Consider the following 13,259-nt stretch of genomic DNA (forward strand, 5'->3'; position numbering starts at 1 on the left):
TCAATCCACAATAAAAACTTAAAAAAAAAAATCAATTGACCATAAAAACAAAACTGTCAATCTTTCAATTAGTAATTTAGCACTTAATTGTTTGCACCACCCAAGGACTCTTACTTTAAGAAAAGATTATTGAAATTAGAAAAAGTTATTCCCATTAAGTTATAGGCAACCTTAAGTGAGGGTCCAAACTTACAGCGAACCTGCATATGGTTTCCAAGGACAGCTTTCAAGTGCTGACAACATGGTTAATAGTCCAGTGCTTATACTACAGAGACACATCAGTACTCCCAAGACATACTTATGTTGCTGTTAGGTGCCATTGAAGTGGTTCCAACCCATAGCAACCCCATGTACAAGAAGACTAATCACCACCTGGCCCTGCAACACCCTCAAAATTTATACCTGCTTGAGCCCATTGTTGCTGCCACTGTGACAAAAAAGAGGGCTTCCCTCTTTTTTGCTGACTCTCCACTCTACCAAGCATGATGTCATCTCCAGGAACTGGTCCATCATGATAACATATCTGAAATATGAAAGACGGAAGTCTGGCCATCTTGGCTTCTAAGGAGCATTCTGGCTGTGCTTCTCCTAACACAGGTTTGTTCTTCTGGCAGTCCATGGTAACTTTAATATTCTATTCCAACAGCATAACTCAAATGCATGAATTTTTCTACAGTCTTTTTTTCCTTGTCCAACTTTTACATGCATACAAAGCTACTGAAAATACCATAGCCTGGGTATTTTAGTCCTCAAACTAAAGGCACACTTTAGTCCTCAAACTAACATCTGTGCTCCTGAACACTTTAAAGAGGTCTTGTGCAGCACAATGACTTAAAGTAATACGTCATGTGATTTCTTGACTACTGCTTTCATGAGTGTTAATAGTGGATCCAAGCAAAACAAAGTCTTTTGACAACTTCAATCTTTTCTCCATTTACCATGATGTTATTTATTACTCCATTGGTGACGATTTTTGCTTTCTTCACAAAATAACAAAGGGTGTGGTCTTTGATTTTTATCAGTAAGTATTTTACGTCATCTTCACTTTCAGTAAACAAGGTTGTTATTATCTGTGTATTGTAGGTTATAAATGAGTCTTCCTCCAATTCTTCTTCATATAATCTAGCTTCTCATATTATTTGCTCAGCATACAGACTGAATAAGTATGGTGAAAGAATGCATCCCTGGCACACATCTTTCCTGATTTTAAACTATTCAGTGTCCCCTTGGTTAAAGTACAGGTTCTGCCCACGTTGTCCATAGCTTGTCATGATCCACTCAGTCAAAAGTCTTTGATGCATAGTCAATAAAGCACAGGAAACTATCTTTCTGGTATTCTCTGTTTTCAGTCAAGATCCATCTGATACCAACAGTAATATCCTTGTTTCACATCCTCTTCTGAATCTGGCTTGAATAAGGCATACTTACAACTTACTAACTGCTAACCTGGAGTCCTGGTGTGGTGCTGTGTATTAATGTGCCAAAATGCAAAGCCATTTGAACTTCAAGGTCTGCGGTTCAAGCTCACCAACTGCTCCTCAGAAACCCTATATACAGGGTTGCTATGGGTTGGAATTGACTCAACAGCACGTAACAGCAACTGCTAATCTGAAATGGAATACTTCTCAGAACTACCAATATGCAACCAAGACAAAATAAAAATGCATTAAAACTAGTGTTTAAAATGGAGACCATACTTGATACACAAAGAAAATGTGAAAAACAGTTGTGTTCCTTCTAATTCATTACATCACCAGAAAGTCCTTTAAAAGCAGCTATTTTATGTTTAATAAATTTGAACACTAGATTATACATAGTATTACTAGGAAGGAAGGTTGGCAATAATTACTTACATGGGCTGGCCATACTGTTGGTTGTGAGTCATCAGATTTGATAGACTTTTCTACTTTCGCATATTTCTCTACCTAAACAATCAAATTAAGAGAAAATGTCTAAGACAGAATCAGTATTCTGATCAAAGGAAAGAATATAAGTAACATAACAGAATAAATCTTGAATCACTAATATTAGCTACTTAAATTAAAGTAGTTTACAACTCTCCTAGTAGATTTAGTTAAAACTAGCTTTAAAACTTCCAATAAAAAAAAAAAAAATTGCCATGAAACATAATAAACACGGTTGTTTTCCTGGACAGTGGCTTGCTTCTCTTTTTAGCTTCTAAATTAACATCACACTTGTCTTTTATTATAGCCTTTCCTTTAGAAAAATTGGGTTGCTGAAGAAAAGATTAAAAACAGGATCTTTTCCCTTTGGCTTAGTTTATAATGAAACAGGAGTTGACATATTATAGTGAGTACAAAACTGAAAGATGACTGAGGAAGATTTAACATTAAAGCTGATAAAAATTTTGTGACATTTTATTCTTCTCTAGATAGACTTAGCAGGAGCCCTGGTAGTGTAATGGCTTATCTGTTATTTACAAGGCCAGCACTTTGAATCCAGAGAAAGAGGAGGTTGTCTATTCCTGTAAAGATGTGTTGTTGTTAAGTACTATCAAATCAGTTCTGAATCAGTAACCCTGTATAGGGTTTCCAAGGAGCAGCCGGTGGGTTTCAACTGCCAACCTTGTGGTTAGCAGTCCAGTACTTATTCCACAGTACCACACCAGGACTATGGTGCTGGAAACTCTACACAGGGTCATTATGAGTTGGAACTGACACAGCGACACACAGCAGCAGCAGTCAGACTTGGGCCATAAATTTGTGTGAACCAAACACTCTCATCTTACTGAGGCTAGAGTAACTGAGATTCATGTGGGCACTTGTTAAAAATATGAATTCCCATGTTCTTCCCCTTTAAGACGGGAATGTAGCCTGAGTTGGGCTAGAATCTTTTATGTTTTAACTAGTATCTTGGTGATTTTCAGATCCAGTTAGACTGAGAAACTGCATTAAGGCCCTGCTGCTACAATCGAAGCCCAAAACAAGCATTACCTGGGAACTTGTCATAATTGCAGCATCTCAGGCCCTAAACCACACTTGCAGAATTGGAATCTGCATTTTAAGAAGTCGCAGGTGATTGTATGTACATTAAAAATTGGGACGTGCTGCTATGTATAACAACCTGTCCTCAAAAACTAAATTCTGTCCTACATCGTTTACATTAAACACTGATTCACAGGTCTTGTTTCTCGAGGAGAGCATAAAGTATTAAGACAATTTTGTCTTTCTTCAGTTGCATACACTATCTATTTCTTATTCTTTGCTTTTTGCTTTTCACAATGTTGACTTTCCCTCCACAGTTAATACGGAGAAGACGACGCTTTGGTGGTACATATAGTTAAGTGCTTGGCTGCTAGCCAAAAATCGGCAGTTCAAACCCACCAGTCATTCTGAGAGAATGATGTGGTCGCAGTCTGTTTCCATAAAGACTGGAAACCCTATGAGGTAGCTCTACTCTGTCCTATATCTTACAGGGTTGATATGAGTGGGAAATAACTCTAAGGCAATGAGTCTGTTTTGTTGTGTTTGTTTTTAAATATGGAGAATATGTGTGATAGCCAAGGAAGGAAACAAAAGAACACCAAACACTATTAGGCAGGCTGACCAATTATAAAGAGCTGTGCAAATAATAAAAAAGGAAAACTGGATAAACAGTAAAATAAAATGTGGATGTCTCATCAAAACATCCCTCTTCTGTCTTTAATCATTTATAAAGTTTGTGTGTCCTAAGGATTAACAAAAAGTATCTCCCTAAATTTTCTTTTAAATCTTGTCTGCTGCTCAAATACCAATTTTTAAATAACTTAAAAATATTCTGTGTATAAATAAAGAAGCATTTAAAAAGTATGATGAAAACTATGAAAAAGCTAGAGGCATAAGGTGTATTATATAATATGTACCATACATTTTTCCACTTAAAAAAATTGTTTTGCTTATTGTTCCTGCTCTAAACACAGAACTATGTTTAGGGTTTAAATTTACTACTCAATATGAATGAACAATACTAAACTTATAAAAATAAGCTATTAAAAACAAAAACATTATTTTGTCTTTTTAAAGACAAAGTTTTTCCCCTCCAAAGTATCAGCTACCATCAGCTAAACTTCCGAATTTTACACAGTAAAAGCAATTCATGGATTTACTTACATCCACTTCAGAAGGTATAGTCAAATTACATGGATTCCGTTTCCACATATCAACGCACTAAAAAATTAAAAAAGTTATCATTGCTCCAAAACTTCAAAATAAGACCAATTTGTCATATTAATAAACTTTATTTAAAAATATAAACCTACTAAATAAAGAAAAAATATATATACTTACATTTCCTGCTTTAGAGATTTTGAGGTCATAATGCTGACCTGCTTTTCTTTCTTTTCTTTTTTGTAAGAAATCAAGTAATTTTAGCTGAGGAGGAGGTGGACAATGAGACAGATCTTGCTGTCGATTCAGAGAGGACCTAGAATATCTCTTGAAACACCTAAAATATGATGAGATTTAAACTAAGCAAAGCTTACAAAAGAAAATATATTTTGGTTTAATCAGCAAACACTGAATATCTAACAAACTTATAAAAATTTGCGTTTTGCCACATGGCAAGCAAGGTCTTAAGACACTGGTGAAATAATAATGAACAGGGCAACTAAAATCCTGCTGCCCTTCAATGAAGCTACTGCTAGGGTGGGGGTAGGGGAGATACAGACATTCACAAGTAACCAGAAAATTTCCGGTAGCAAAAACTTAGAAAAAAGAGGGTACCATAGTAAGTAATAAGGATAACAGGGAAGGGAAGGGGAGGAAAGGGAAACAAAGCACCCTATAGAGAAATGACTGGGTAGTGGACATATATGATGAAAAGCAGTGGCATCACTAGGGGAGTACAGAGGAACATAGAGGGACACTGTTAAGAGGGACGACACCAATATGACTGTCAATAGAATTTAGTGCAGTGTTTCAGCAGAAATGTATTATTTTTTCATAGCAATATATCTGAAGTTAGCTACATCAAAAACATTTTTTATAAACTCAGCTTACATGTATCAACACATCAAACAGGTTAAAACCTTATGTTAATTTAACTTTTTATGTGCTCCAGTTAGAGCAATCATTGTTACCCAATTATAACAAATCACATGGTTCATCTGCATACAATGTTTTTGTTGCTGCTGCTTTATAGTTGCTGAGTTTATCAAATTCCCTGTATCTTAGTTACAATTGTGTGGTAATTACTATTCATGAACCAATATGAGTAACTTTTTTGAGACAAAAGCTGCAATTAAAGGAAAATAAGTAAAAATTGGCTCTGTTTAAGCTAATACTATAAATCAATGTAGAAAGATTTTATAAAAATCTTATTGTCAGTATTCATATAATCTAAGAATATTACCTTTTAAGTAACTTGTAGCTAGTTATATTTACAAATTTTATTCTATGATTGAAATTGGTAATGAACATTACTAGAGATTCTGTTATGGTCTGCTACAGGAGGTCCTTAGGGGGTTGGGGTGGTGTTTGACACCAACCCTAGTGACACCACTGAAGAACAAGGTCATAGGAAAATCAGAAAATGAATATGTGAAATACAAAACTATTTTTAAAATGTGCTGAGTCTAAAACAAACTCATTGTACTTCAAAACCAGAAAAAGGTAGGTGTAATTTGAATACCAGGGTCAAAATGGTAGGAAATGAAGTTAAAAAGCAAGGTAGGGACCTTACATATCTTAGCAAAGTGCTTATATTTAAAATGATGTATAATGGAATACTTTTAATATAGTCTGAGCAAGGGGTGGCATGACCTGGTTTATAGTTTTGGAAAAATTTATTATGATTCCTTACATGGCAAACCGACTGAAAGTGAGCAAAAATAGAAGCAGGAAAACCGGTAAGGAATTTTCACAAACATCAAGGTGAAGCTAATTGTGGCTTGAACAAAGGTACTGGCAGTAGGGATAGGACTGCTGATGAACCCGTTACAAAATTATTTCACTCTATACAAGGTCATGGACACCTGGTGTGGCTCTGTAGGATCAGCACTGAAATGGGAACTGCAGGCCAGCAGTTCAAACCCACCAGCTGCTTTGGAAACACTATATACAGGATCACTGTGAGTTGGAACCAAGCTGAGGGCACTTAACAACAATAACATACAAGGTCACACCTTTTTCCTCAGCAAAAACTAAATGGGTATGTTTTCTGAGTCCCTTCAAATTTACTTTATTAAACAAAAGAGAGAGTTAAAATATTTAAGATGTAATTGTTGCAAGTGCTACAGAGTTGGTTCTGAAACCTGTATAGGGTTTCCAAGGAGCAACTGGTTAGAAGTCCACTGTTTATCCTACCGCACCATACCCAGACTCCAGATATAATTATCATACTATAAAAAATTTTAGTTATAAACTGATTTCTAAGATTAGATCATATTTTCTCAAATCGGAAAAGAAAAAAAAAAAAAATACATATATGATTTCCTTTTAAGTAACATTTCCAAAACTCATTCTCTCTTTCTCATTTCACCTCTTCTTCTTCACTGTGCCTTTCTGGTGAAGAGATTATATAAACTTACAAGGAATTTTTCCTTTAGATGAGTGTAACATTTCAATATCAAGCAAAGAATATTTAAAAATCACTTTCCTCATAGGAAAAATTTTATAAAAGCCTTTTTTTAAAAAAGCACATTTATACTTTGGAAAGGAAAAAATAAAACTTTTTCTTTTCAAAGTTTTATTTGGAAATTTAATAGAAAAATTTAGAACTACTTGTCACAAGAAGATCTTTTAGTTCACCTTTCCACAAAGGCAATTACCGTTTCATTGGTCGAGTGTTCATTTTCTGTTTGTTATAGAGTAGTCTGTTTGCAGTGCATGCTACTGCTACGGAAGGGTCAAGACACAGTGGCTCAGCAGTGGCTAAGATCAACTGGCTCTCAAGCAAAAGTTTGTCTTCCTGAAATGTATAAGAATATATCAACAATCACATTTAAGAGCTTCAAATAGTGTATCAATTCCTTAAAACTTTGCCAAGGAAAAAAAGTAAAATACCATAAGCTCACGTTCTAACTTTAGTATGAATATTTCAGAAGCTTGGCAGCATGAAAATGTCTAGTGAAAATTCAGTAATTTGTGCTTAGTTCAAAATGGTCAAACAGTAGTATGCCTATTCATTAATTAAAATATTTACTAACCATCTACTAGGTGTTAGGCCCTGTTCTACATATTGGAGATAAAGCAAGGAGGATAACTTATAAAACCCTTGACCTCACAAAGTGAGGATTGCAGCACATTCTCCCAGTAACAGATAATGGTCACATTCCACACTAGTTTAACTATGGTATAAGATTAAAAAAGACTACACTAATAATCCAAACTCAAACAGGCCTACATATTACATATTGTATTTGTTACTTAGGTATCTTTTTATCTGTTAACAAACACCTCTTGCCTCATCCTTTTTTTTTGGGGGGTCATGCAAATTACTGATGGATTTGGGCATCTGGTTCCTCATAATTCATTTAACTGGATCTTTTATTTCCTGCATTCCCTAAAAGCAGTTACTTAGATGAAGAGGCCTGATTTAATTCAAGTTTTATTTTATTAAGACAATAATTCTTCATCAGTACTACTGTGTGCTTTCTATGGCATCACTGTAGTGGGCAAACAGCGATGGACTGTCCCATTTTTGTTTAAGTAGGTTTAGTTACTTGGTGTCTACATTATGAAATTTCCTGGGGGGTGGGGTGGTAGTGGCTTCCCAGGAACTTTTCATCTAATGTTTTTTACATTTATGTATGACTCCTGTCATTAGGAGTACCTTACTGATAATTTAAATTCTGAATTATCAGTCCTTTTGTAGCTTTTAGCTGGAATTTTCCTCAAGAAAATTTCCTCATTTACTATTTGATTATCAACATATTATACTGTATTTCATACTATATTTTACAGTATGATAGAGTAGGAAAATATTTATCACTGTTGGGTGCCATTGAGTCAGTACCGACTCATACTGAACCTAAGCACAACAGAACGGAACAGTGCCTGGTCCTGAGCCAACCTCACAATGGCTGGTACTTATGAACCCACTGCTGCTGCCACTGTGCCAATCCATCTCGTTGGGGGGCTTCCTCTTTTTCTCCAACCTTCCACTTTACCAAACAAAGCTTCTCCAGAGACTGATCCCTCCTGATAACACGTACAAAGTATGAGAGACAAAATCTGGCCATCCTGGCTTTCAAAGAGCATTCTGGCTGTACGTCTTCCAACACAGATTCGTTTGTTCTTTTGGCAGTCCATGGTATTTTTAATATTCTCCTTCAACATCATAACTCAAATGCATCAATTCTTCCACACTAACCAATTTTCATATGCACCTGAAGTTATTAAAAATACCATGGCATGAGTCAGGCACACCTTAGTCCTCAAACTGACATCTTTGCTCTTCAGCACGTTAAAGAAATGTTGTGCAGCAGATTTGCCTAATGCAATACATTGTTTGAGTTCTTGACTGCTGCTTTCATGAGTGTTGATGGCTTATGTGAACAAAATTTCTTTGACTTTAATCTTTTCTCCATTTGTGTGGATGCTGTTTATTGGTCCAATGGTGAGGATTTTTGTCTTCTTTACACTGAGGTGCAACCTATACTGCAGGTTGTGGTCTTTGATCTTCATCAGTATTTTAAGTCCTTTTCACTTTCAGCAAGCAAGGTTATATTATCTGCATATCGCAGGTTGTTAATAAGTCGTCCTGCAATCCTGATGCCACGTTTTTCTTCATATAATCCAGCTTCTCTAATTATTTGCTCAGCTTACAAATTAAGTATGGTGAAAGAATACAATCTTGCTGCACATCTTTCCTAATTTTAAACCATTCGGTGTTCCCATTTTCTGTTCAAACAACTGCCTCTTGGTCTATGAACAGTATGCTAAAATACGAAAGGTAAAGTTAAGTATTATCAACTTTTTGAACAAAGAAGGAATTGGTACCTTAGCAACCGTCAATAGTGAAAAATGAATTTGGCTTTGAATATTACTCCGAAAGCTTTTAACCTTCTTCTTGGGGAAAAGATTATAACCCAAATAAATGACTTGATAAGTATTAATGAACTAAATCTTTATATTCAGAAAAGATAGTTTTCATTACTAATGTTTTCTTTGGTTTAGTAATGATTATTTTCTGTACAGCAGAGAAGAGAATACCCTTGTGAGTGCACGCACATTATTAATGAGCCCGAAATGAAGGGTTAACTGGGAGAAAGAAAGGCCCCCTACTACCAAGGCAAAGCAGCATAAATGACAAGTAATAAAAAACTAACTTTCACATTGGGTACATGAAGTCAGTCTGACTCTATTTCACTGGGATTGGAATTCCCTGAGGAGTTATAATTATGTATGAAGAGACCCTTGACTTTGAAAATTCATAGAGGAATTCCAGATCATTTTTCACAAAAGCTGTCAAACTACTGGTGAATAAAAATGTGACCTGAAACTACCTTATGCATAACAAAATGTAAATTATTGCTTCATTTGTATTTGCCTGTTTGATATTAAACAATAAAAACAACTAACCTGGGTCCATTTATGGTTATCACTTGCTATTGAATGTACATCACAGATTAAAGTCTAGAGGGAAAAATTTTTTTAAAGCAAATTAGTGTACACAAGCACAAATATATGAATACAGTTAATAATAAAACTACAAACTAAAATCTACAACGATGTTGGTAGTTATGTGCCGTGGAGTCGGTTCTGACTCATAGCAACCCTGTACGGGGTTTCCGAGGCTGTAAATCTTTATGGGAACAGAAAGCCTCATCTTTCTCCCGTGGAACGGCTACTAGTTTTGAACTGCTAAGCTTGAGGTTCGCAGCCCAATTTGTAACCACTACACTACCAGAGCTCCTAAAATCTACAATGGTATTTCTTAAAACATTTCTTACCTGCATTGTTGGACGTAACAGAATATGCCTACTTTGGTAACCAGGAGTTTTCGTATTACTTGACTGTCTGTAGTCACGTATTTCTGCTATGACACATCCACAATGAAAAATATTAACCTGTTTTGAGTGAAAACATTTAAGTAAATGTCATTTTTTGAAAGTCTTCATAAGAGGATTTGGGTTCTAGCTCTTTCCACTGTAATGCAGTATTTCTGGCTACTTATGCACCCTTAAATAGATTTCCTATTGCATAAATTAGCTAAGGAAAACTGTTTTATGCTTATTAACATGGCCCAAGTAGAAATTTTATACTTTGCCAACTTTTGTTACAGAACATCCTCTGGAAATTCTCCTGGACTTTTAGCAAGGAGTTGCGGATTTGGGTAAGGAGTCAGAGATGCAAGACATGAGCAAGACAACAGGAGTGTGAGAAAGCAGTTTTAATAGAAAGCAAAAGTACACTAGATAAGCACGCAGGTCTACCTCAAAAAGCCAGTGAGATAGACATCGAACACAGCTGTCTAGGGGTATTTATTCTTTAAAATGTCCACCTCTGACTTTCTCATAGCTCACAGACTTTTCTTCTTTTTGTCTTACTTATTTTCTTCTACCTGTGGTTGTGAGGGATGCTGGGTCTGTTCCTCCTTCCTTACTTACATCCTGTTCTATCACTTTGTTATTGCTATAAACTTTGTTACTGTGTTCACTTGCCAATCAGCCTTCCCAGAATTTCAAGTTTTCGACACACCTCCTACATTTGCCCTACTAAATTTTCTAGAAATAAAGATTGAGACATTACTAGTAAGAGGAGGGATGGTAACTACAAATTCAAATAACCTTCCATCAAAAAATAATTGTTTTCTAGCCCTTTATCTGGACTTTTGGTGAGGTATTGTAGGATTAGCACTGGACTTCAAACCACAAGGTCAGCAGTTCAAACCCATCAGCTGCTCCTCAAAAACCCAATACAGGTTTGCTGTAAGTCGGAATTGACTTGACAGCACTTCAACAACAGTCCTTTTTCTACAGAACCCTGGTGGCACAATGATCAAGGACTAACCAAAAAATGGGTGATTTGAACCCACCAGTTGCTCTGCTGAAGAAAGATATGGCAGTTTTCTTCCATAAAGATTAAAGTCTTGGAAACCCTAGCTGGTAGTTCCACTCTGTCCTATATTGTTATGAGTTGGAATCCAACTGAACCCTTATTACTCAGGTCTTACCAATTATCACTCACCACAGTCACTCAAAGTATTGTTTTCTTCACCCACAGAGAACAGTTAGTATATAGTGTGACCTCCATGTTATTTGTCATTCTATGTTTTACAACAATATTTACTGAATAACTACAGTGTTCAGGTGTGGCACTGTAGGGTAAACACTGGAATACTAATCACAAAGTTGGAGGTTCAGACCCTTCAGCCACTGCTCATAAACCCTACGGTGGTGGTGTGCCATCAAGCTGGTTCCAACTCATCGTGACCCTGTATAGGTTTGGGAACAGATAGCCTTATCTTTTTCCTGTGGAATGACTGGTAGAGTCAAACTGCTGTCCTTGTAGTTTTTAGCACAGTTTGTAACCCACTGTGCTACTAGGGCTGGAAACCCTATGTTGTTGCTGTTAAGTGCCATCAAGTTGGTTCTGACCCATAGTGACCCTGTATAGGGTTTCCGAGGAGCAGCTGGTGAGCTTGATCTGCTGACCTTGTGGTTCAAAGTGACTTTGCAGTCCAGTGCATTAACCCACAGCGCCACACTGGTTCATTATGCATCGGAACTGTAACAACAATGTACACTGTCTCAGAAGCTTCAGGATACAGTAGTATGACATTTGCTCTTAGTGTGGCATGGCAAGCATTAAATAAGGAAACAAACAAGATACTTTTAGATAGTAATGTATATTATGAATACTCTAAAGAATAAAATTATTGTTAAGTGCCATTGAGTTGATTCCGACACATAGCGACCCTATATAGGGTTTCTGAGGAGCAGCCGGTGAGCTTGAACCATGGATCTGGCAGTTCAAATGGCTTTGCAGTGTGGTGCATTAACCCACAGCGCCACACCAGGACTCCAAAGAATAAAATAGAGAGGGTCAAATTTAGATTGAGTGCTCAAATAAAAACCTCTCTTAAGAAGTGATACTTCAGTAGAGACCTGAATCATTAGACAGAACCAGTCTGTTCCAGACATTAGGAACAGGAGGACTTAAGAGAAGTCTGCTGAATTTTAGTATGGACAGAAGGCATGGGTGGATGGAATGTAGTGAGTGATGATGAACATTAAGAGAAGAGGATAGACATAAAAACTGGGGTTTTGTACAATGAGAGCACACAGAGAACTTTATAAGCAGAGATTCTTAGTTTTGTAAGGTTATTGTGGCTATCCCTAATGAACCCGTCTTGGTGTTGTGCTATAGACTAAGCAAGCACTGGACTGCTAATCACAAGGTTTGCAGTTCAAACCACCAGCCACTCACTGGACATCCCATACAGAGTCACTATGAGTCCAAACTGACTAGCTAGCACTTTAGAAGTACAGGATGAACACAGGGAATTCAGCAATGTAACTATGGCAGTGGATCAAGTATTTTGATTGGTAGAGCTGACATTTCCAGTAGACTGAACATGGAAGGGGTGGGAAAAATGGATTACAAATGTTTACTCTGGTAGCATGGAATCCTGGTGTGGTGCTGTGGGTTAATGCATTGGACTGCAGAGTTGTTTTGAACAGCAAGGTTGGCGACTCAAGCTCACCAAAACCCTATACAGGGTTGCTGTGAGTTGGAACCAACTCAATAGCACTTAATAACAATACCACCACCACCACTCTGGTAGTGTAGATTACGATCTAGGCTGCTAACCACAAGGTCAGAAGTTTGAATCTATCAGTTGCTCCATAGGAGAAAGATGAGGATTTCTGTTCCTGTCAAAATTTACAGCCTTGGAAACCCTGTATACAGGGTCTCTATGAGTTGGAATCGTCTCCACGGCACACCACCACCACCACTAGTAGTATCATTCTTTACAGTGGAGGCTGCGAATATGGCTGGTTTTGGAGATAAAATTTTAAATGTTCTGTTTTGGTCATGTTAAGCTTGAGGACCTGTTTAAGCCAAGGAAATATGGGAGTTTGGAGTCTGGTGGATTGGCCATGGCTAGATAGTTGAAATGGAATTTTTTTACATCCATGAAACTGATTGAGGCCATCCAGACTAACTCCAGGAAAAAGTATTAGGAAAGGATTGGGATTGGATCCTAAAACTTGTACATATTTATGGGTGAAACACAGACGACACCAAAGACAGAAGGAAGTGAAGAAAAGAATAACCAGGAATATGTGATGTCTCAAAAAAAGAAAAAAAGTC

At 36.8% G+C, this 13,259-nt stretch overlaps 1 protein-coding gene across 3 annotated transcripts in view; it reads right to left on the reverse strand.

Annotated features, from left to right (window-relative positions):
• Positions 1-13,259, reverse strand: part of SUPT20H (suppressor of Ty 20 homolog (S. cerevisiae)) — a 58,573-nt gene that overhangs the window by 34,327 nt on the left and 10,987 nt on the right. For all 3 annotated transcript variants that reach the window (XM_006837652.1, XM_006837651.1, XM_006837650.1), the window contains exons 7-12: positions 9,893-10,009; positions 9,522-9,575; positions 6,767-6,906; positions 4,287-4,443; positions 4,110-4,166; positions 1,854-1,925 (exon numbers count right to left, since the gene is read on the reverse strand). In XM_006837652.1, coding sequence (XP_006837715.1) covers positions 1,854-1,925; positions 4,110-4,166; positions 4,287-4,443; positions 6,767-6,906; positions 9,522-9,575; positions 9,893-10,009 — 597 coding nt within the window. The remainder of the gene's footprint in view (positions 1-1,853; positions 1,926-4,109; positions 4,167-4,286; positions 4,444-6,766; positions 6,907-9,521; positions 9,576-9,892; positions 10,010-13,259) is intronic.

Source organism: Chrysochloris asiatica, unplaced genomic scaffold (assembly GCF_000296735.1).
Source record: "Chrysochloris asiatica unplaced genomic scaffold, ChrAsi1.0 scaffold00022, whole genome shotgun sequence".
Taxonomy (NCBI): Eukaryota; Metazoa; Chordata; class Mammalia; order Afrosoricida; family Chrysochloridae; genus Chrysochloris; species Chrysochloris asiatica.